This window comes from Salvelinus fontinalis, chromosome 39, assembly GCF_029448725.1.
Source record: "Salvelinus fontinalis isolate EN_2023a chromosome 39, ASM2944872v1, whole genome shotgun sequence".
Classification (NCBI taxonomy): domain Eukaryota; kingdom Metazoa; phylum Chordata; class Actinopteri; order Salmoniformes; family Salmonidae; genus Salvelinus; species Salvelinus fontinalis.
In genome coordinates this window covers 20,133,073-20,158,530 of record NC_074703.1, presented here as the reverse complement: position 1 = coordinate 20,158,530, position 25,458 = coordinate 20,133,073, and the positions used below count along the sequence as shown (strand labels likewise).

The 25,458-nt window shown below is 43.5% G+C and overlaps 1 protein-coding gene across 3 annotated transcripts in view; it reads right to left on the bottom strand.

Moving 5' to 3' along the window:
• Positions 1–17,631: 17,631 nt before the first annotated feature.
• The window catches only part of gramd4a (GRAM domain containing 4a), a 62,393-nt gene continuing 54,566 nt past the window's right edge, over positions 17,632–25,458 (bottom strand). For 2 of the 3 annotated variants that reach the window (XM_055906226.1, XM_055906228.1), the window contains 11 exons: positions 24,976–25,024; positions 24,787–24,858; positions 24,620–24,663; positions 24,355–24,464; positions 23,817–23,971; positions 23,221–23,238; positions 21,632–21,776; positions 21,387–21,480; positions 21,052–21,142; positions 20,817–20,885; positions 17,632–20,722 (listed from right to left, as the gene is read on the bottom strand). In XM_055906226.1, the coding sequence (XP_055762201.1) occupies positions 20,609–20,722; positions 20,817–20,885; positions 21,052–21,142; positions 21,387–21,480; positions 21,632–21,776; positions 23,221–23,238; positions 23,817–23,971; positions 24,355–24,464; positions 24,620–24,663; positions 24,787–24,858; positions 24,976–25,024 (961 nt within the window). In that variant the 3' untranslated portion in view covers positions 17,632–20,608. The remainder of the gene's footprint in view (positions 20,723–20,816; positions 20,886–21,051; positions 21,143–21,386; positions 21,481–21,631; positions 21,777–23,220; positions 23,239–23,816; positions 23,972–24,354; positions 24,465–24,619; positions 24,664–24,786; positions 24,859–24,975; positions 25,025–25,458) is intronic. The other variant, XM_055906227.1, reaches the window with a different exon arrangement.

The window sequence follows — 25,458 nt, the reverse complement described above, 5'->3', positions numbered from 1 at the left end:
CTTATGTGGTCGGTGTCACTAAAGTACTGGGGCAGACTGGAGTGAAAATAAATATGGAATGGCATATCTGGGAGCTGGGAGATTCATTTGCTGGGTACGTCTGAGTGAACTCTGTGTGTGTTGTGTGTGTGCGTGCGCTTGTGTGTGGGGAGAGAGAGGGGTGCTGTAGTCACCCAACAGTTTATTAAGTCCCCCAACACACTCCTAAAATGGAGTGGTACAACTCAATGAAATGCAACTGTCATTTATAATCGTATTTTTTATTTAATTACATTTATTGACCGACGATCACGCAATACAACAGCAGTAGTGTCGTACTTGTATACATGATTTTATGTACTATTATTATTTCTACTGAAATTAACTATGTCATTATTCTCATTGCATTCTACTATATTTACTGAAATGCTGTACCATATTGGCAATATCTACAAATTGCAATTCATGCCAATAAAGCAATGTGAATTTGAATTTGAGAGAGACGGAGAGAGATGGAGGTGGAGAGAGAGGGAGACGGAGTGAGGGTTTAATAGGTAAAACCGCAGGAGGCTGGTGCACAATGCAGGACGCATACGGAGTCAGCTAACAACCCGTGACCACAGCGTAATTATAAACCATTTTGTAATTATGAATTGCTTTCGTAGCGGTGTTTTGACCGCGACGCGCTAAGCTGCTCTTGGCTGCCTGCGGCGAAGATGACAAACAGCAACAGAGAGGAGAGGGAAGAGAGGAAGAGGGAACCAGACAAGAGAGAAGAGCGAGAGAAATAGAGGAAAGGGAGAGGGAGAGAGAGAGAACCTTGGTGTTGAGCTTTACTATTTTACAAAGTGAATCCAACAGAGAAAGTCACTGTGATTCCCATAGACAAAATCATTATGCTTTTAGCCCCAAATGCTTTCTCATTTGGGAGCTCTGGGTATAACAAACAATATCTAGCTTCTACACCTGCATTGCTTGCTGTTTGGGGTTTTAGCCTGGGTTTCTGTACAGCACTTTGAGATATCAGCTGATGTACGAAGGGCTATATAAATACATTTGATTAGTGTAAAGAAGAAATGGTGGGTGGCTGGTGGTGGGAGGTGGAGGACTACTGAGTGTGTCCCAGTCGAAGTGCCTGAATCTGGTCTAAGAGCAGAGTGGTGGCTGCCTCTCTCTGGCTCTGGTGGAATGAGATGTGACTGGGGCTGGATGTTGATTAATGTGGCGCTGAGTTTGGGGGTGCGGGGCGCATGCCCGCGTGTGTTCTAGGCTAGCAGGAGAAGATAAATCCAGAAGCAGACTGCCGGAGACAATCTGATTACTGTTCCCCTCACGCTTTTCATCTTCATTCTGCTCAGAGCTCACCATGGCAACCGGGAGAAAGACCCAACGGCCACCAATAGTTAGACAGTCACCTTATGGCCTCCTGTACTTCCAGGATCAAGAGGAGGGTGACAACACAACCTTACAACCTACAGTACACCTGGCATCTAACTCTGCTCAACATTCTGTTCAACCTATTCAGATTTTGGCTCAACTTATACTATTGTGTGGCGATTACACGGGACAGAGGGAAGTCTCACAGTCAAAGACATAGACATTTAGACAGAAATTACCACCCTGACAATCCTGGTCTATGGCGATATAGTTTACAGGCTTGCCCCCAACACATCCCTCAATAAACTAGATGTCATTTATCACACTGCTATCTGCTTTGTTACCGGTGTCCCCTGCAACATTCATCGCTGTGACCTTTACACCCGGGTCAACTGGCCCTCGTTACATACAAAACGTCAGACCCAGTGGTACCAGTTTAAGTCTTAACTTCACCTGAGCTCTTCAACATATCCACTACCAATAGCAGCCTGTGCTCACTCATTCCCAAGGCCGGCACTTCCTTTGGCCGTCATTTATTCCAGCTTCCCGCCGCCAACGACTGGAACGAGCCGCAAAAGACCCTCGGACTTGATACATTCATCCCACGACGCTCTTTCAAAAACATATTAACGGAACTGCTATTTTAGTGAACCATTCTAGATGACAGGACTGAAATGTTGATCTCTTTGTTCGGCCTTTTAATAGCTTAGCCTAACAAAGGGACCCGCTCTTACTTGAAGATAAGACCCTGTGGTTCTTTGATACGTTAAACCACTTCCTAAGTGCTTCAAAGCTCTGAGTGTAGACCTCCAAAGCTGATTAGCCTTCATAACATACTGTCAGGTTGGTAATAGCTTCTAAAATGAGAACATGAAGCATTTTGTGAACTTGTCTTGAGGAGAAATTTGGTAAAGCGTTAGCACACCTCCACACGTAACTAATCCCTGTGTTTGCTCAGTGTGGGGGCTGATGGAAGATGCTTTGACTGGGCTATTTCTAAACCATGTATAAAAACATGCCCAGAGAACATAGAAAAACCAAACCTTTCAGACTGGTGAGGGACCCTGTGAGCAGCAGGTACACACTTAGGTACATACTCACGCACTTACACGCTCAGGTACGCACAGCAGGTAGGCATTCACTTATGGACCACACAAGGCACTGAACAGAGCGGGGAGTCAACCACACAGTAAACTAAATCACCAGTGTTGTTTTTTCTCTCACAGAGAGAGAGAGAGAGAGAGAGAGATGTGCAGTTGGTACAGCGCAGTGAGATACAACTGCCATTAGACGGAAAGCGTTTTAGAAGGGTAACCTTGGTAACTGCTCTCAGGATAACAAGAACGTTTACAGTGTTACAGCTCCCATGAGCCCCAGGATGGGTTTGTGACCAGACATGTAGGCGTCCGTTGGCGGCCCTTACACACACATGCGCATAAGCACACACACACACTCTTGTAGTGCAACATAAGAGCACTGCACTAACATGGGATGCTTTTTGCCCTCTGTTACTATGTGGACAGCAGTCAAGGATCAGGGACCGTCCTGTTTTTACTGGTCTCAGTACAGCACTCACTACCGTGTTCAGGGACTGCCACACAGTGGTCACCTGGGGTATTACAGATAGTACAGAGTTCCAGCTGAACAGTGTGCACTTACAAACATATAAACACACGTAACTAGGGAGGACACCATATCTATTACGTAGGTACATGGGTGTGAAGTCACACTGCAGAGCATCATTGTGAGCACAAAGAGTTATGATCATCACACCGATAATTATACTTTCTCACCTCAATCAGGTCTCACTGGTCACACACTGGTTGAATCAACGTTGTGTCCCCGTCAACTAAATGACGTGGCACAGACGTTGAATTGACGTCTGTGCCCAGTAGGGTGCAATGGAGTAAGATTCTTCGACACCAGAAACAACAACTTTAAGGTGTGATTTATACATTTCATTACTTGTGAATCGAGTACATAGAAAAGTGTAGTAAAATAGGATTTGGTCTCTTATGTTCAAGTAAACCCAAACACAGTTTGCCATGTTCAATAGGTTCGTCTAAATCAAAAGGAGATGATGGCAATTCCACAAGACGTCAGACTTACCGTCGTTATTATTACACGTCAAATGTCTAGACTTTGTTTCCATCATCTTAGCTTCCCAGCGAGCACCAGTCTGTCCAACGAAACAGACCACTTAAAGTGATGTTAGGAGGCTTCATAATAACTCAGAACCACCTTCTCCTTTCCCCTCTGCTCCCGTAAGGATGTACAGTATTCTACATCCCAAATTCCACCCTATTCCCTATTCAAAGTGTGCAACTTTTGACCAGGGCCCATAGCGTAGTGCACTATGTAGTCTGGCAATAGGGTGCTATTTGGGCCGGCTGCTTTAGCCTCAGCCCCCTTTGGCTCTCTACAGCTCCAGTCAGCAGCTTAAGTCAAGTAAAGAGCCTGATCTTCCATCACCTGCTGTTGAGAACCTCTCCATCTCCCCTATCTCCTCCTCCAGCACAGTATCTGCCTGTCTGCTACAGTCCTCTGAATGGGGGGGGGGGGGTAAAAAAAAGAAGATTTCTAAAGCCAGTTAACAGAGTGGCCTTAACACAACTCTTTTTGAAATGGCCATCAGTAAACGCAGTGGTCCACAAATGGTGAAACGAGAATCAACACAGGTCGGTTTTAAAGGGAAGGTCTTGGTGGGCCATGGCACAAAAAGGTTCGGTCACTATTGGAAAATAAGTAGAGAACATATGACATGGGGGAAGGGGAGAGTGGAGAGAGTAGAGAAGGGAAGAGAGGCCTGAGGTAAGAGAGAGAACAGTAGCTCAGCCCCCTTTCAATTGTGGAAGACTTCATGTCTCTCCAGACTCGGAAGTGCCTTGGCTACAGCTCCCTACCACCTCCGTACAGCACTACTATATGCCTAATTACCATAACCTAACTGGGGAGCATGTCCATGTTTACAGCAATTACATTCCTTTAGTTTCTTTGCTACCATCTGAATCACCACGGCTTGATTAGCCAGCGCTGTGTGTATCACAACGGCCGTGTGCCACAAAGGTAATTTAATCTGCCGGTGTAGTGTGGACACGGCGTACATCCCGAATGGCACACTAGTCACTCCAAAGCAGTGTACTATGTAGGGAATAGGGTACCGTTTGGGACGCAGGCAGGATATCGACGGAAAGCAACTTGGATGTGAAGGAAATGAGAGTGATTGCAGGAAAGCCATGTATTCAGGCATTTTTGCGATAAGAGAAGGGGATTAAAGGAGAGTTAGATTGGAATCTCCTTTCTGTCTCACCTGGAGGAATGAGACCTCTGTGTTTCTGGCTTCACCACACACAGATGGAGAGGTGGTTTGGTGAACCACGCTTACGCGATAAGGAACCTTGCCCGAGACCTGAAGTCTGTGTTAAGTCCTAGTGATTTATATGGGCCTATGGTAAATCTGCTAGTGTATGGTCTGCATGTTTTGCAGGCCAGTTAGCAGCAGACCCATGGTGGGGGAATATGCACTGAAGTGCTTAATACCAACAGTTATTAAAACCAACAACTATCATCAGTCAGTGTTACGCAGGGAGCTGAGGGGAGGGGTGGGGAACTGGGAATCTCACATAGTCTACCAGCATGAACTAAACTAAGGCCTAGATTCAATTAGATCAAGCGTTAACAGGCGATAGCTGACACCAGCCTGGCTGATGTTTTGGTGGCGTTGGAGGATGGGACTGCATTGGAGCTGTCAAATCGGGGAGCAGCTGCTCTTGGGATCACTGTCCAGCCGCACCTGTCTGACACGAGTTTCGAATTTCAGAACGAGAGAGTGCGGGCTATGTCGAAATAATGACACTCAAATTGCAAGTCATTTAGCTAAATAAGGACAAGTTCTACCAGTGTAATCGAAGGTGTAGATAACATCTCACATTTCAGTGTTCCAAATTGGAAATTCTAATCAAACTCGAATTCTGTTGTGTCACGTGCTTCCTCAACAGCAGGTGTAGACTAACAGTGAATTGTTTACTTACTGGCTCTTCCCAACAACGCAGAGAAAATAGAGAAATAATAGAAAATGAATAATAAAAGGAATAATAAATACACAATGAATGATGATAAATTGGTTATATACACGGGGTACCAGTACGGAGTCGATGTGCAGAGGTAATTGAGGCAGATATGTACTGTACACATAACTAGAGTGACTAGGAAACAGGATTGATAATTAACAGTAGCAGCAGCATATATTATGAGTCAAAAAAGTTGTGCAGAAACGCTCAGTCAATGCACATAGTCCTGGTAACTATTTGGTTAACTATTTAATTGACTATCAGTCTTGCGCTTAGCAGTCTTGCGCTTAGGGTAGAAGCTGTTCAGGGTCCTGTTGGTTCCAGAATTGCTGTGCGAGTTCCACATGCTGTGCGGTAGCAGAGAGAACAATCTATGACTTGCTCTCAATGATGCACCTGTAGAACTTTTTGAGGACCTGAGGGTCCCATGCCAAATAGTTTCAGCCTCCTAGGCGGGAGGAGGCTTTGTCGTGCCGTCTTCACAACTGTACTGGTGTGTGTGGACCATGATAGATCCTTAGTGATGTGGACCGAGGAACTTGAAGCTCTCAACCAGCACTCAACTACAGCCCCGTCGATGTGAATGGGGGCGTTCTCTGCCCTCCGTTTTCCAGTAGTCCACGATCAGCTCATTTGTCTTGCTGACATTGATGGAAAGATTGTCACCACACTGCCTGGTCTCTGACCTCCCTATGAACTGTCTCATCGTCATCGGCAGGGTTGGGGAGTAACGGATTACAATAAAGCGGTAACTGTTCTCAAAAATATTGTAATCGGATTACAGATTACAAAACTAGATGAAAAACTAGGATTGCTTTTAAATTCAGAAGGGTGGGAAAAAAATATTTGACACTTCTCTGTTTTCTCAATGACATTCAAATCAGCATTGAAAAAAGTCGCAAGTTTAAGTTTGTTCCACCTGAGCGAGTCTGACCACAAGTCAGAGACCGCTGTGATGACACAGCAAATTGTGTTCGATGGATCGCGTGAAAAGAGCAGGAATAGGCTTTTGTAGGCTACATTCCAAGCTATGTTTTCCAATGGTGCGGCTGTTGTCGGCATCCAAAGATTATCCAACTTGAATAAACGCTTGGAGGTAAGGATGACAGCGGTGGTGTAGTCTACGGCGATACGGATATCACTTGGTATTGATATCTACATAGCGCATTGATGTGAATCACACTGCTGCTCTCTCATTTAGCTAATTGCGCTTTACGGATTGTGGTTGTTGTGGATGGCTGTTCACAAATCTAAATGTGTATTTGTACCCAATAATGGTTGAATTCAAGAAGTTTAAGGTGCCTATCAATCATTTTTTTTGAAAGCAGTGGACGGCCAGTGAAAAATGCGCTCTTGCAACAGCTACATAGTGCGGATCCCAGCCTATGGAATAAAAGTGGGGCTTTTATTGCTCAATCTAATTCATACTGATAAAACACATTTTTTTAAACACACAGGCCTAATGGACACATGATCAATCTTGCACACTTTTGATAGACTTAAAGGGGAAATCTGTAGTTGCCACATCCATTTTTGGACATAAAATTATATATACTGTAATGACGTGACTAGATCATCAAAGAACAACTGTCCAGACAGGGGATTGAGTTTACGAATGGACGGTTTATTAAACCAACTTTACACAGGCTACTGTTTGGCCGTAGCCCACGCCAACTAAATGAAAGATAGCCCACAAGCCAATCGTGACCTTCTCTTGTGAAGCCCAGACGTAAGAGGGAGAACAAAGGCAAAACCTGGTCTTAACTTCCAATGCTCCATCCCCCTGCCCAACCCCCCTCCACGCCACTCCGCCAACCACCAGGATGCCCGGCATCAGAACATTCCAGGCATTCCCGTGGTTGGCAGATAGCAGGTTGACTGACATGTCGGACCCCGCGAACACAACCACCTACTAGCCTAACACATAACACACAGCTGTCTGTGCGGGTCGCTACAATACAGTACCAGTCAAAAGTTTGGACACACCTACTCATCGAGGGTTGTTCTTTATTTTTACTATTTTCTACATTGTAGAACCACACATGCGGAGATCATTCGTTCAGCTACTATGCATCTCACAAAGACTGGAACCAAAAATTTCAAATTTGGACTCATCATAGCAAGATCCAAAGGACAGATTTCCATCGGTCTGATGTCCATTGCTCGTGTTTCTTGGCCCAAGCAAGACTCTTCTTCTGATTGGTGTCCTTTAGTAGTGGTTTCTTTGCAGCAATTCAACCATGAAGACGTGATTCACGCAGTCTCCTCTAAACAGTTGATGTTGAGATGTCTGTTACTTGAACTCTGTGAAGCATTTGTTTGGGCTGCAATTTCTGAGGCTGGTAACTCTAATGAACTTATTCTCTGCAGCAGAGGTAACTCTGGGTCTTCCTTTCCTGTGGCAGTCCTCATGAGAACCAGTTCATCGTAGCGCTTGATGGTTTTTGCGAATGGACTTGAATTAACTTTCAAAGTTCTTGAAATGTTCCATATTGCCTTACTTTCATGTTTTAAAGTAATGATGGACTGTTGATTCTCTTTGCTTATTTGAGCTGTTCTTGACATAATATGGACTTTCTTTTATCAAATAGCGCTATCTTCTGTATACCAACCCTACCTTGTCACAACACAGCTCAAACGCATTTAAAAAGGAAAGAAATTCAACAAAATAACTTTTAGGCACATCTGTTAATTGAAGTAAAATCCAAGACTACCCCGTTAAGCTGGTTGAGAGAATGCCGAGCGTGTGCAAAGCTGTCATCAAGGCAAAGGGTTGCTACTTTGAAGAATCTCAAATATAAAATATATTTTGATTTGTTTAAAATCTTTTTGGTTCCTACATTATTCCATATGTGTTATGCCAAATGTGACTCCAAACTCCAAAGGTAGTGTATGTCCATTGATTCATGAAGAAAATAACTTATATATGCCTCATGAGTTAAGTTCAACTGTCACACTCCATGAGAACCCAAAATATAAGCTTGTTTTACTCCAATGTTTGTAAACATTGTGATGTAAACAAACACTGTATAGCCTCTTAACATGGTTAAAAGTATCATTTTGATATCATGGATGATCAGTTCTTGCATCCATAGCTCTGTCTATTAATCTGAGAGTGGTTCCATTACTCCAGGCCCATCCCTCAGCTTTTTACCAAAACAGAGGCGGGGCACCGTTTTGTATTGTTTCATCTGTTTCATCTTTAAACAGCTGCATATGATCAAGATATCAAAGTGTCACCAACAAAAAGGTAAACAATAGGCCTATAGCAAATGCAGCATATGGCATTCATTTTTCACATGTACAGTTGAAGTCGGAATTTTACATACACCCTAGCCAAATACATTTAAACTCAGTTTTTCACAATTCCTGACATTTAATCCTTGTAAAAAATCCCTGTTTTAGTTCAGTTAGGATCACCACTTTATTTTAAGAATGTGAAATGTCAGAATAATAGTAGAGAGAATTATTTATTTCAGCTTTTGTTTCTTTCATCACATTCCCAGTGGGTCAGAAGTTTACATACACTCAATTAGTATTTGGTAGCATTGCCTCCTGACAGAGCTGGTGTAACTGAAGCAGGTTTGTTTGGCCTCTTTGCTCGCACACGCTTTTTCAGTTCTGCCCACAAATTTATAGGATTGAGGTCAGGGCTTTGTGATGGCCATTCCAATACCTTGACTTTGTTGTCATTAAGCCATTTTGCCACAACTTTGGAAGTATGCTTGGGGTCATTGTCAATTTGGAAGACCCATTTGCGACCAAGCTTTAACTTCCTGACTGATGTCTTGAGATCTTACTTCAATATATCCACATAATTGTCCATCCTCATGATGCCATCTATTTTGTGAAGTGCACCAGTCCCTCCTGCACCAAAGCACCCCCACAACATGATGCTGCCACCACCGTGCTTCACGATTGGGATGGTGTTCATTGGCTTGCAAGCGTCCCCCTTTTTCCTCCAAACATAACAATGGTCATTGTGGCCAAACAGTTGTATTTATGTTTCATCAGACCAGAGGACATTTCTCCAAAAAGTACAATCTTTGTCCCCATGTGCAGTTGCAAACCGTAGTCTGGCTTTTTTATGGCGGTTTTGGAGCAGTGGCTTCTTCCTTGCTCAGCGGCCTTTCAGGTTATGTCGATAAGAGACTCGTTTTACTGTGGATATAGATACTTTTGTACCTGTTTCCTCCAGCATCTTCACAAGGTCCTTTGCTGTTGTTCTGGGATTGATTTGCACTTTTCACACCAAAGTACGTTCAGAATGCTTCTCCTTCCTGAGCGGTATGATGGCTGTGTGGTCCCATGGTGTTTATACTTGCGTACTATTGTTTGTACAGATGAACGTGGTACCTTCAGGCGTTTGTAAATTGCTCCCAAGGATGAACCAGATTTGTGGAGGTCTACCATTTTTTGGGTGTGTATGTAAATGTATGTTAACTTCCGACTTCAACTGTAAATAGAACCTTTCAGTAGTGATCAAAGCATGCCATTCCATGAGCGCAGCATTTATTTTTCAACTCGAATCAATGAGCCAAATCAGTACTCTTTGACAACAAAATCATAAACAGCAGAAGTGGGCTGGCTAATACAGTAAGTCCTGCTCAGGTTAAACAATTTGGCTAATCAATACTTCCATATTTCCAAGTCCTACTCTTGAAGATCAATGAGTATAACATTTACTGGAATGACTGGAACTCTGATGGACTTTGGTTTTTAATGTAAAGATATAATTTAATCGTATTATTAGATATAGTAGAAAGAGATGGGTTAGGAGAAGCCTACATAACCAACCCATAACATAAAGTAAAATGTAACATCCATATATGGCCAGCTATGTACACTTTAACATAATTTTATCCTGCAATAAATGTTGTTAAATTGGTAACGTACATTTTTGTCTTCTTCTAATGCCTTCTAATGGAATGCAATCAGATTATGTTACTGAGTTTGGGTTATCCATAAGTGACATTGTTGATTACAATTTTGGACAGGTAACTAGTAACTGTAGCATTTAGAAAGTAACCTACCCAACCCTGGCGGTGATCAGGCCTACCACTGTCGTGTCGTCAGCAAACTTAATGATGGTGTTGGAGTCACGCGCGGCCACGCAGTCGTGGGGGAACAGGGAGTACAGGGGGGGACTAAGCATGCAACCCTGAGGGCCCCCCATGTTGAGGGTCATCATGGCAGATGTGTTGGTGCCTAGCCTCACCACATGGGGGCGGTCCACCAGGAAGTCCAGGATCCAGTTGCAGAGGGAGGTGTTCAGTCCCAGGGTTTTTAGCTTAGTGATGAGCTTTGAGGGTACTAGGGTGTTGAATGCTAAGCTGTAGTCAACAAACAGCATTCTCACTCTTGTCCAAGTTGGAGAGGGCAGTGTGGAGTGCAATAGAGATTGTGTAATCTGTGGATCTGTTGGGGTGGTATGAAAATAAGAGTGGATCCCGGGTGTCTGGGATGATGGTCTTGATGTGAGCCATGACCAGCCTTTCAAAGGACTTCATGGCTAAAGAAGACAAGTGTTATGGGGCGATAGTAATTTAGACAGGTTACCTTGGCGTTCTTGAACACAAGGACTATGGGGGTCCGCTTGAAACATGTAGTTATTACAGACTGGGTCAGGGAGAGGATGAAAATGTCAGTGAAGACATTGGTCTTCTGACATTGGCCAGCTGGTCAGCACATGCTCTGAGTATGCATCCTGGTAATCCGTCTGCCCCTGCGGCCTTGTGAATGTTAACCTGTTTATTAAAGGTCTTACTCGCATCGGCTACAGAGAGCATGATCACACAGTCATCCGGAGCAGCTGGTGCTATCATGCATGGTTCAGTGTTGCTTGCCTCAAAATGAGCATAAAAGGCATTTAGCTCGTCTGGTAGGCTCGTGTCAGTGGGCATTTAGAGGCTGAGTTTCCCTTTGTAATCTGTGATAGTTTGCAAGCCCTGCCACATCCGACGAATGTCAGAGCCTGTGTAGTAGGATTCGATTTTAGTCCTGTATTGAAGCTTTGCCTTTTTGATGGCTTGTTGGAGGTCATTGCAGATCATTATTGCCCTGATATTGGAAATGGGCCTTTTCAACTGTTAAGCAATTTTCTTATAGCCATTTCCTGATTTGTGCATCTCAACAACCTTTTGTCACACATCATTACTGTATTCTCGGGTCTTTCCCATAGTGATGGATGTGTGTCCTGTGTGTCAACTCATATTTATACCCAAGTGAAACAGGTCGTGGCTTACCACGTACATGTTACTAATCGCTCAGGTGAACTTAAAAACGTAAAATATGAATGGGATTATACCTCAGTTAGATTTTACTCATAAGAATTTCTAGGGGTGCCAATAATTGTGGCACAAATGTTTCGGAGAAAAATATTTATTTTACATTTATTTAAAAAAAAAATCCTTCAATTAAAGGTTGCATTTTTGTGAATAATTTTGAATGAAAGACCAAGAGGATAACAGCAAAGACATTTTTATCATAGCCCGTTTTGCTCATATTTACCAAGGGTGCCAATATTGACGTCATCAATGCACTTATTAATGAAGCCGGTGACTGATGTGGTAAACTCCTCAATGCCATTGGATGAGTACTGGATCATATTCCAGTCTGTGTTAGCGAAACAGTCCTGTAGCTTAGCATCTGCTTCATTGGACCACTTCCATATTGAGCGCGTCGCTGGTACTTCCTGTTTGAGGTTTTTCTTGTAAGCAAGAATCAGGAGGATAAAGTTATGGACAGATTTGCCAAATTGAGAGTGAGGGAGAGCTTTGTATGCATTTCTATGTGTGGAGTAAAAGTAATCTAGAGTTTTGTCTCCACTAGTTGCTCAGGTGAGATGCTGGTAGAAATTAGGTAAGGCGGATTTCAGTTTCCCTGCATTAAAATCACTGGCCACTAGGAGCGCCACATCTAGATGAACATCTTCTTGTTTGCTTATGGCCCTATACAGCTCGTTGAGTGTGTCTTTAGTGCCAGCATCGGTTTCTGGTGGTAAATAGACAACTACGAAAAACATGGACGAAAACTCTCTTGGTAAATAGTATTGTCTACTACTTATCATGAGGTACTTTAACTCAGGCGAGCAGAACCTTGAGACTTCCTTAATATTAGAGATTGCGCTGCAGCTGTTGTTGTCAAAGGGACACACACCTCCCCCTTCAGCTTACCTGATGCTGCCACTCGATCTTGCCGATGCATAGAAAAACCAGCTGGATGTACACTAAGTATACCAAACATTAAGAATACTATTAGGAACACCTCCCACTGCCATTGATGTTGCTAGTGCTGTCTCTGGCCCATACTCCAGCACAGTAGGCTGGAGTGTGGGCTCCAGCACGACACTCCAGCACCAATAACATTGCCAACCACCAAAAACCCCCACCGGTTTTTGAATGATCGGACTGTGAATCTAAAATAGATTGGTAGCTAGCTGGTGAAGCTTTTAGTCATTTCCCAATTCATTTGGTGATCAAGCTAAAGCTGGTTGCTCGGTCAGCGCTCTGCTCACGCAGGCGGTACGTGCTAGCTAAACAGAAGGCTTTGTAGAGCATCTGTGTGACGTCGCGCACTCAAGAAGGGTCAACCAATCACTCGCAGGGATTCATGAATATTCATGACATTGTCCCCGGGTCTTCCTACGGCAGGAAATGTTGCGTCCAGTAGCGTAACGAGACTCTGTGCAGAGGACGTAGGGTCATAATAAATGGGCATAACATAGTTCCACCTCTGACACTGCCAAAACAACCGCCATGTGGATGCCGGCTAGCATAGATCTGATAGAATGTAGCCCGAAACTTCCTAATACCTCATCATCAAAGCCTCCTTGCCTCAATCTCAAGCTGTCCAAGTTATCTGACTTCTTATGAATATTTAATATTTGACTAGGAAGTTTCCTATCAGAGGATTTAGTGGTTCTCCCTCGCATAAAAACCCTTCATTAATTATGGATTTGGATCGCACAAGGGGGATCATCTCCTGTTTCTCTCTCTCGCTCTCTCTTTCTCCCTCTCTCTCCCTCTCCGTTTTGACTGATCAGCAGGTGTTTAAGTTTAAGGGGGCACACCACAGATGTTAGCTCAACATTGCACAGAGAAAAACCGCTAATTCCCACACACATATTTGAAAGGGTCTTGGCCTCTCAGATATGTTCAGCAACTATACCGGAGTGATAAAATGACTTGTGTTGTTTTTGTTGTCTCTTCTCTTCGTCAGTAAAGTTTTCAAATAACGTGTTCATGTGTTTTCTTATTTTTCCCCTCTTGAACAACAGTGAACAAAAACTTGCTCAATGGTTGCCCGGGGCAAAGTCTAAAGCCTGTCCGTTATATTACTGCAGACCTCGGGCTCCATTCAACCTGTATCAAGGAAGTTCGGCATTACAGCCTGATTGAAATTTAAAGTCAATGTTCCCGAGTTAGTGGAGACTGCATTCCCGTATGTCGGCTCATTACCTTCAAATTGGAACGCTTCAGCGAAACAGATCGAAAAGAACCTCTTGTCTCAAATCACTCTAACGACAGTGGATCAATAGCCCTGCCGTTCATAACAGGAAAACATTCATAACACTACCAGTAAGTGCTTTCTCTGGGGCTCTGAGCAAATAATATGTGTATTGTGGGTAAAAATGGAACATTTGGGGAAGTAGCGTTCTCCTGGCATCTGCCAAACGCAAATTCGTTCGTCGAACTGCCAGATGGTGAAGCGTGATTCATCACTCCAGAGAATCCGTTTTCACTGCTCCAGAGTCCAAAGGTGGCGAGCTTTACACCACTCCAGCCGACGCTTGGCATTGCGCATTGTGATCTTAGGCTTGCTTGTGCGTGGCTGCCCAGCCATGGAAACCCATTTCATGAAGCTGCCGATGAACAGTTCTTGTGCTGATGTTGCTTCCAGAGGCAGTTTGGAACACGGTAGTGAGTGTTACAACCAAGGGCAGACAATTTTTACACAATACGCGCTTCAGTCTGTGGGCTTGTGTGGCCTACCACTTCACGGCTGAGCCGTTGTTGCTCATAGACATTTCAACTTCACAATAACAGCACTTACAGTTGACCGTGGCAGCTCTAGCAGGACAGAAATTTGACAAACTGACTTGTTGGTAAGGTGGCGTCCTATGACGGTGAAAGTCCCTGAGCTCTTCAGTAAGGTCATTCTACTGCCAATGTTTGTCTATGGAGATTGCATTGCTGTGTGCTCAATTTGATGCACCTCTAATTTGAAGGGGTGTCCACATACTTTTGTATTTATATATATAAATCAAGAAAAACCCTTAAATGAGCAGGTGTTCTAAAACTTTGTAATTGATAAAAAATGGAAATGCAACATGTAAAGTGTTGGTCCCATGTTTTTTGAGCTGAAATAAAATATCCCAGAAATGTTCCATGTGCACAAAAAGCTTATTTCTCAAAAATGTTGTGCACACATTTCAGGGGTGCTGAGGTCTCTAATAAAGCCCTTTCTAAAAACGTCCAGATTAGTCTCCCGCTCCTTGAAAGCGGCAGCTCTAGCTTCATCACAGTGCTGATGTTGCTTGTAATCCATGGCTTCTGGTTGGGATATGTCCGTACGTTCAAGCTGGTGACTGATGTGGTATACTCCGCAATGCCATCGGATGAATCCCTGAACATTTTCCAGTCTTTGCTAGTAAAACAGTCCTGTAGCTTAGCATCTTCTTTGTTGGACCACTTCCGTATTGAGCTGGTTTTTGCTTGTACAGTAAGTAGGAATCAAGAGGATAATGTTATGGTCAATTTTGTCAAATGAAGGGCGAGAGGAGAGTTTTGTACGGATCTCTGTGAGGATTAAAGGTGATCTAGAGTTTTTTTTCCCTTTAGTTGCACATGTGAAATTAGGTAAAACAGATTTCTGTTTTCCTGCGATAAAATCCCCAGCTACTAGGAGTGCTGCCTCTGGATGAGCATTTTCTTGTTTGCTTATGACCTTATATAGGCCATTGAGTGCGGCCTTAGTGTCAGCATCGGGTTGTGGTGGTAAATAGACAGCTACGAAGAATATAAACTCTCTTGATAAATAGTGTGGTCTACAGCTTATCATGAAGTACTCTTAACTCAGGCGAGCAAAACCTTGAGTCTTCCTTAATATTAGAGATTGCGCACCAGCTGTTGGTGACAGAGACACACACCTCCCCCTCCCCCAATGTTGTCTTGCAGATGCACGGAAAACCTGGGTAACTGTATATTACTTATGTCCTTATTCAGCCACGACTGGGTGAAACATAGAATATTACAGTTTTTAATGTCCCGTTGATAATGTAGTCTTGAACCGAGCTTATCCACTTTATTCTCCAGTGATTGCACGTTCGCCAGTGGAACGGAGGGCGGATTATCCACTCGTCGACGCAGTCTTGCCAGGCATCCGGCTCTTCGACATCTGTAACAGTCTCTCCTCGTATCTGTAATCTGATTACAATATTTTTGCAGGTAACAACTGATTAGTTAATTTATTTTGTAATCATATTACATGTAATCAGTTACCCACCAATCCTGATTAACCCTCACTACCCATCTTGTTTCTAACATAGATCAGATAGATGCATGGGAAATCAGCAGTTCCCTCACATAACTCTACAGGAATATTATATGGGTGAATTAACAGGAAAGTACAATGACAGGCCAAATAAAAACATTTGGGATTCTTAACTTTATGTTAGTTGCTTTTATAACTGCATATACAGGAATATGGGTGAAGTAGGCAAACAGGACCAAAAGTACCAAAGACAAACGCAGTCTGCACTACATTAAGTTGGTCTTATACCTGTGTTGTTATGCTGTGATTACCTTGGTAACATAGTTGCATATTACAAAGTTATTGAGCGTTTGGTAGACTGGCACCGTAGACCTAACGTTGTGTAATCAGTATTCAGCCTAGCAGAGTGTTGACAGCCAGGCAGCACAGCGAGAGGAATGGCTATGGTTGGTATCCTTGTGGGAGAACATCGTTTTAACATGTATACAGGATGCACCCCAAATGGCACCCTGTTCCCTCCATAGTGCACTACTTTTGACCAGCATGCTCTGGTCAAAAGTAGTGCACTATATAGGGAATAGGGTGTCATTTGGGACGTGACCACAGTGAATAATGTCCACTTCACAGAGAGCCAAATGTGCACCGTTCCACCTCCCATGGAGCTAGGGAGGTCACCTCAGCCCACTGGTGATGATGGGAGACATCACTCACCAGAATTGTGGTGTGTGTGTAGCTGTCAGACAGATTTGAGCCATTGGCGAGAGAGTGTCACTGTTTTGTCAAAGTGTACAAACTACCCTGTCAACTAGAGCAGGAGGGGGTATCTTGGCAATGTCGCTTTCAATCAGTAGGCCTAAAAATACACCGGCTCTATCAAACTATGTGTCTGTGATCAGGCAACTCCGGGGTATCATTTGTTAAATAGTTTCTCTGAACTAACTTCCCTATCCTGCCAAAGGCCTAAAGTAGAGAAAAGTGTGTGACGGATACTGTGTCTCTTCAACTCTTCGTAGTGTAGCATGTAGCCGTCCACTCTGGGACGATGTCAGGGTTTTACAGGAAAACTCAGTGCAAAATGAGAAATTTGGTGCTCGGTGTCCTTCTCTACAGTACCAATATGGGGATAATTTGGAATGATATTACAGTAATCATTCTACTTTTACCCAATTGTTGATTTTGTGTTGGGGTAGAAGCTGTGTGGATCAGTGAAAAGCTTTTGCAGTTATAATTAATAACTTATGAGATTTTTTTCACTGCGAAGAATAAGAATTAGATAGGACCATCAAGTGAAAATGTATGCATCATTGCAATCGTTTCTTACCATAATATAAAACAAGTGCAAAGAGAAAATACCCCACCGTGTGAATGCAATCATATTTCCATTCCACCCCAGTATTACACAAAATAAAATGCAGAACAGGTCTTTACTATATACTTAGCTGGTATTTCAAAAACACTATCGTTAGTGTGACCTATACCTTGGGAGTTATTTTTACATGATTTCACAGCCTTTGAAGCACCTGCCCTCTAGTTTCTGTAAGGGTCATTATCAGTCTCTGTCCTGTAGTGACATCAAGTGGCCGAATGTGGGAATTGCAGTCGTGACCGGCCCACACAATCTACTACAAGTACCTCCATGCTCATTTGGAATGACTAACAATACTCTTATGAGTATCTATAGGTGTATTACGAAGGATTACAATACAGAGAATGGGAAATACTTCATTTTATTTAAATAAAAAAAATGTACATCACATATTTTACAATAGACATTGTCTTCTTTAAAAACGCAAAGGATTACGTTATTGTATAGAAATTCCTCTTTCGTCATTTTAGTCCTTGGACACACAGATGACATAATTACCCACAACTGTCAGATGATTGCAGTATATTGAACTTCGCAGTGATATACTGTATGGGAATATCATGAAGTAATTGACTAACGTTTACATTTAGTTAGAACTAATACTTGGTTAACACAATGAGAGACGCGCAGAAGGAGATCAATAGAAACCAGAGTAGAAACCGGTGAACGGCAGCTCTCCGTCACCATGCTGACCTCTGCTGTCTAAGGAAGGCCTGTGAGTGATCCAAAAAACGGCTAAAAAGATTATCGTGATTGTGACCATGTACTGCACTACCTATGAACGATCACTGTGACAATTTTATTTTTTTTTTGCAGCGTGAATATAATCTGACTAGAATGTTCTCGGATGTCACCGTCTACCTACTGTTAGCCTGGTCCCGGGGTCTGTCACTATATGCTCGATCCAACTCATCACCATGCTACTCAGTACATGTACAGTATATGCTATGACAACTCACTCAACAGAAGAGCTAAACTTTAGCTTGAGCTATTATAGTATTACAAACAGATCAGGGATCAGGGTTACATTTGCTGTTGGGATGAAGGTGAGCAGCAGAGGTTGTCCTGAGACCAGTCTGAGCAGATTTAAAAAGCTGACAGTCGACACAGTAATTCAAAACGCAAGAGGAAGATATCTCCCCAGTCTTCATAACTCCACCTGTGACAAGGAGCTCAAACCGGCATTCCAAACAAAAAGAAAAACGAGAAATTCATTCAGGTTTGTAACCCAACCTTCAGTAAACATGTAGGTGTAGGCAGAGCATGGCAGCAGTAAAAGAAAGAGAGAAAAAAATAACATTTTGGCAACATCAACAAGAAATAAACTAGGAGTTTACAGCAGTAACACAATACATTCTGTGTGCTTCTTTTAGGACAGACCCTGATTGCAGATTTCAAAGTTAGTTACCACTCGACTAAGAAAGGCTGCAGGTAAGCATTAAGACTACACTAACGTAAAGTCAGACAATCATTCAATCAAACACACTAACAGCATGAGTTCCTTAGACAATAGACAACCTATAGAAATGACATTTCGTTTCCAGTCATAAGACAACAACTGACACAGTTTATACGGGCTTGTTAACAGTGTGGGAAGATGAATGCTTTTTTAGGGGACTAGCTTGTTGTGCTGAGGCAAAAGGATCTGAGAGCATAGTATAATCTACCCTCTCATTTGAAGCAAACGATAGACCAGAAATAAGCCCCGATCTCCACAATAACTCTTCCGGACATTTTACAAAAAACACAGAGTGTCCACATCCACTTGGTTTGGCATTCATCACAATTCGACATATCAAACCTATCTTGAGGAATAAAAGACCAGCTTTTAAATCCACAACTGTGACAATAATAAAGTGACATTGGAAATATTCTGTTCAAACCTCTTCTTCATCCTGCTGTGAATGAATACTACAGAACCAGGCCAGTTGACTGCCTCGACTTGCATTGGAATACTGACAACTCCTGGACGGAATTAACTAGTTACTAGTCAAGTTAACCAAGTTAAATTACTTCTGAAATAGGACAGCACATTGTACACATCTGACCACTCCAGTGTTAATACTACAGGTCGGTATTAGTGGTATTACTGTAAAAACTACCGTAGTATTACTATACCATAACATGTCACTAAATACTGAAGTAACAGGTACTGGGCCTTGAGCGACTGCAAAAATCATTAGTATGTTGATGTGACCTACAGTACTTAAGAATGTGTTAGCCTACTAGGCTAAAGCCAAGGCATTAACTCATCTTTAGGCCTCAGGGTTACTCGGCACACAAGTGTAGTTCACCGAACCAGCTTTGTTACATTTAAACGACGTACCTTCAGTTGCGACACATTATTCAGGGTTTAGGTCTGTCGTGCTTTAGCTTCAGAACACAATCCACAGATAGAAGGACCTACTTTAACTAAGTCCAGTTCCTCCTCATTCCATTGGTTATTACAAAAATAAGCGGAATTCAAAAGAAAGGCATCTGAAAACATTTCACAATGAACATCATCGCCAAGGTCCCCACTACTGTACGTGACACATAGTACAGTTCAGCAGTGAGTGTTGACTGTATAACACATACACGTCATATGCAAAAAGACATCTGAAAGCAAACGGGTTGGTTGCTGAACTGTGCGCGAGTGTCTCCAAGGGAAACCTATAGCAACGATGTAAACTGATGGAAAAGGCGTCTTGTCATGTTGAACGTTGTGCCGACGTTAGCTCGATGTTCACAGCTTTTTGTTTCCGACACAAACATCTAGCTACCGTACAGCGTACTGTCTTGTACGGTTCCGTGCAAGACCAGCAGTAACAGTTACACTGACTCGGACTTCACGAGAAAGAGAGAAGACAGGTGAGTAGAGACGCACGATGTCTTGGCAGCTCACACACACGCGCGTCTCTCTGAAGCGAATGAAAGCTGGCAGTCAGGCAGGCAGGCAGGAGAGCCAGCTCCTTCTCCTATGATGAGATGTCTGTGTTAAAAATAATGACCCCCCCCCCTCTACTCCACCCCCCCATCCTTCTTCCGACAGTGTTGGAATGTGTTCACCATCCCTATTGGACTATAAGTCCCACCTCCACACACACACACACACTCGCACCAGACAGACGGACGCGCCAGACAGACGGGCGCACCAGACACCTGTCAGTCATAAAAGAAGATTGTCCAGTCACTGTAAATAAGAGAGGGAGGAGAAGAGGTGTGTCCCATCACTTCCCCCAATTGTCTTTTCTCCAGCCAGGGAGGGTTCAGGGGTAGGTGGCCCAGCCCTGACCCCAGCCCAGGCCTCTTTCCATGGGGATAGCAGGGCTACAGCTCAGGGCTACAGCTCAGGGCTGCCCAAGGGTTGTCTGGAGGTGGTTGTGATCTTCATGTACTGGGTGAAGATCGCCTCGAAGGCCTCGTCTCGATGGATCATGGCACCGAACACCAGAGGCTGAGGAAGAGACAGAAATTCACAAATCATATTTCATTGATTCAGAAATATGTGAAGGTTAATAAAAAGGTCAAATGAGTCTTTATTTCCATACCTTCTGTGTGGAGGGAGTGGCTATGGAGATTCCCATTCCTGACCCAGGTAAGACAGACAGCACTTTGTACTGGGAACAGAGACAAGAGCAGGTATCAGATGAACACAATTACGATCCATTCCTTTCAAAGGAATCTATCAGTTGCTGGAAGATGCATATCAGGATGTGATATCACAGAAAACATAGAAAGGATATGAGAAAAATATTGAATTAGTCGAGTGTGTAGATAAGACACCTTCTGGATATCTGTGATGTCCACCAGCTTAATAACCTTATTCTTCTTGGAGGAGGCCGATTTGGAACTGGAACTCTCGAAGCACAGATAACTGAGACACAAAGAGACAGATGGTGAGAGAGAGGAGGAGGAGAGATCCAAAGATGGAGAGGCGAGTCAGCGCAAATCATTCACTCTTGGATCTAGCTGCAGCCTAATGGCAACACTTTGTGGCATATTGTACACGGCCACATCAGAGAGTAAAGATGGCACACCTAAGAGGATTAGCAGACCACTAGAGGTGAAAAGCTACTACTTGACGTGACAACCTAGTGTGATGAGGTTGGTCTACTTACTTCTCTGTAACATAGAGCATGCCGTTTCGTATGTAGTCCGTTGGCATCTTCCGGTCTCTGTTGATGAGGCAGCACCTCCACCCATTCTCACACACTGTAGACACAAACAGGAAAACTCTTTATTTGGATTTACTTCCACAAGCGGCTTAACAGCTCCCAAAATGTATTTTAACAAAACAACAAAAAGTTAAATGACGGGGAAAAAAAATATATCTAAATATTTTAAGTGCAGTAAGTCCTCTGACCTGGTAGAGGGCGCTCATTCTCTGAGACGTTGAAGATCTCATGAAAGGCTCCCTTCTTGGTGCTATGAATCCTGGCGCTGTCAGCATCCAGGTTTACACCGCACGGGACGGTTGCTAGGCTACCTCTAGCCACCACAGGCTGAATCTAGAGGGGAGGGGGTGTGGGAGGAGGGGAGGGGGGGCACGGAGAGGGAGGAAAATGAGGAGAAGGAGTTGGGGAGCGGGTGGGGAAGGAGGAGGAGGAGGAAGAGGAATCATTTTACTACAGAGCACTACTGTAGCCATCTTCCACTACGGATTCTCTCGGAGACTAAACGGGTAGACAGCCTCTCACAGATAGAGAGGAAACATAAGATGGAGGCCATTCATCTGTACACGGTAGGAGCATGTGCTCCTCATAACACAGCCTTGCAAACAACTTGTGTCTTATCTAACATCAGCCTCAGGGTGAGGATCTCGTGCAAAGCGCAGAGCCCCCCCCCCCCCCCAGACACAGTACACTTTACAGTACATGTAGGTAGTCAGTCATCTCTGTTAAGTTTCATTTCTAAGCGAGGACATTGTTATTTAAACGTAATTTATTGAATTGTCTATTCCAAGGGTATCCTCTACCCTTCTGCCCTGAAGTGTGCACTGCCCACTTGTTCTGTTTGCCTATGCATGCTTACACCCACCAATCCAATGCTTTTAGTGAAGGGTAAATCCCTGAAGGGGGGTGAGCGAGTGCACACGTCAGGTAGAGGGGGAGGGGGGGGGGGGGGGTCAGAAGGCAGTGTACAGTACAGACAGTATGGTATAGTAGTGGATTAGTTCGTGTTTGTAATGCTGGGAGTGAGAGTAGGGAGCTCTGCAGATAAATGGCCATGCCGTTTACAGCGACAGTACAATATACGCCCTCATGCTGCAGGCAGGCAGGCAGGCCCCTAGCTATACAGTAGATAGATGGGATTATTTGTAATGTTACATAGCAGTAGAATATGTCTTAGAATAGCAGTAGAATAAGTCTCAGCGACATAGTCGTGGGATTCAGACACACGAGTTAGCTCTTCAAGGGTTACCTGGTAAAGTATTTGAATTGAGTGACTGTTCTACTAATTGGAATCGCTGGAAAGTTTTACCTTACCTGATTATCTTACCATCGATATGAAGGAATAACAATTCTGTGTCCTAGAGGTAAACTACGGGGGGGAAATAAAGGTGCTACTGTAAACCAGACTATAGTGTATTACTACTCTAGTCACATTGAAGTTGCTTTTGACAGTGCTGCTTTGGGGTTGTGCCGGCACACTGAACACCTGGCTACTACAGAGTATGTCTGGGAAAATGGATTAAAAAAAAATGTCACAAATCAATTCAGAATTGGTTCGATTAGGACCGGTTCAATTAAAGAGTTGAACATTATGCCATTATGGCCCACTAACAGTGGATATTTACATTGACATTTTTGATCCATTTAGTCAAACACTCAGTTAACGTCGGGAGGTTTGTCGTGAACCACACGCACACACACATTTATACATGTTTTAGCTGGTGGCGCACACACAGGCACTATGTAACGTAAGGGGACAGAGGCACACCAGCGTCCCTACCTTCTCAGACCCAGACAGCTGAGAGAGAGAAACAAAACACAACGTATAGTGACAGTCACTAAAGCAAAGACCATCGAGCACCGCTAACATTACTGCCAAACTGGCTGAGGAAACAAACCAAGATAAGCCATCGCAAACACTCAACACACAGTCTCGCGGGCACAGACACACACACACACACACACACACGACAGAGCATGACATTCAGGTGGCAGTGTCGAGGTAAATTAGGTTTGTTTGAAGGGCTCGATATAGAAAGGGGTTAAGGCTCATTATGAGATCAAATCCTTACAACGTTGGTTTGACAGTAGTTACACTTGTTCCTTTTAAACAGAAATCTACACTTCAGTTGTAGTAGATACTTTTGGTAATGTGATTATGGTTGAGTTATTTAGCTTTTGTGTTAGGGAAGTTTGGGTTGGGGTAAACAATTGGTTCCTTTCTCTATGGGGAGAGTTTTTTTGTGCGTCCCCAGAGTAAGTTGTCAGATGACAGTGTGTGTGTGTTATCGTTTACTGTATATGTTGCGTGTGTGTGTGTGTGTGTGGACGTGTATATGTGCGTCTGTGTACGCATTCACAGGTGCGTGTCCTCACCCGTCGAGACATTGTGGCGTTGGTCCTCTCCTTCAACTGTGGATCAGTTGGTAGGTTGTTCCAGTCGATGTGAGGTGTGTCATATTTGTCCCTCAGCTTGGGACAGCTCTTAAACAAGAAGTCTATGATGAAGAACTTGATCCCTGCATACAGCCCTGAGAGAAAAAGAAGAGACTTTACAAAGCCAACTCTTCAGGTTTAAAAAAATATATATATATATGAAAAAGTTGACAGTAATGTTTAAGTACAATGGATTGTACCAAAAAATTATGTTGGTATACTTTGTTTACACGTTTGATGTATTTCATAAAACGTGTGTCTGCTGTAAACAATACAGGCACCAACAGGGAACACACAGGAGAAGACTAATTGCTTTAGAGAGGAACAAACATTGAATCTCAGTGTGCCAAGAGACAATGCCCCCGAGCAGCAATGAAGAGAACAAAGGGTTGTTTTTATATTGAATGTTACGCAACCATAGCATTTCACTCAGCGTGTGTGTGTGTGTGTGTGTGTGTGCGCGCACGTGTGTACTCACCAATCATGAAGCCCACGAGTTTATAGGGCAGTATGCAGGAGGAGAGAAATGTAACCCACAGGCTGATGTAGAGCTTCTGAGTGATCTCAGGTTGCACCCACATGAACAGGCTGCGCACACACGCACACACAGACACACACACACACAGAGGGCGAAAGAGCGAGGGCGAGAGAGAGAGCGAGAAACCATTTTGATGAACTATTCAGACCAACATCAGAGGGAAAGAGCATAGAATGGGAAGAGTGTGAAACAGCCATTTTCTTACTTCTTTATTTTCTCCAAAACATCCGCCATCTTACCAAAAAGGTTCTGCGAAAAAAAGCCCAACAAAATGACTTTCCCAAAACACACAATGTCTTAATGTGGTGTGTTTGTGTGCGTACGTGCATATTTATGCGTGGTTGTGTAAGTGTGTGTTCACTACTACTGTACCTGGGCTTTTTGTGCAACATCAAGCACCAACTGGAACTTTTCAGACACAGTCAAATCATCCTTTGACGGCTCCTACACGAAACAAACCCAAACAAAACCAGCTCATTCCATAGGCAGGAAATACGACAGGCCACTTCCTGTGAGATCAGGAAGCTAAGAGGAAGTCATGTGAAATGGGAGGCGTCTTACTATAGGATCCGTAATATCCGGCACAATGCTCCACTGAATCCTCCAACCTCTGAAAAGGAAAAAAAGGGAAGATATTAAAATATTGTCAAAAAACTAAAGCAGGGACGGGCAACTGGCAGCCCACACCTGCGGAACAATTTCAAATGAATTATTTTTTTTACTTAACAAGGTCTCAACTTACTGTTGAGAGTTAAAATAAAAGAATACATTTTTATTTTGGTTATGCATAAGCAGTTTCTCTTATGTCAGTCACTGACGCAATTAGCCCATGTCACCTGATATTTTTTAGATTAAAAAATAAAAAAAGCTAGACTAATTTACCAATCTGCTGTCTAGAGGGGGGGGGGGGGGGGGGGGCGTTAAAATTTTTTGTTCGCAAAGTGGCAGGGAACAAAGTTTTGCTTAGGGTCTCCAAAAAGACTTGGGACGGTTCTGACTGCATGTGTGGGTATGGATAAGGGCACGCAGACCCACGAGCCACTG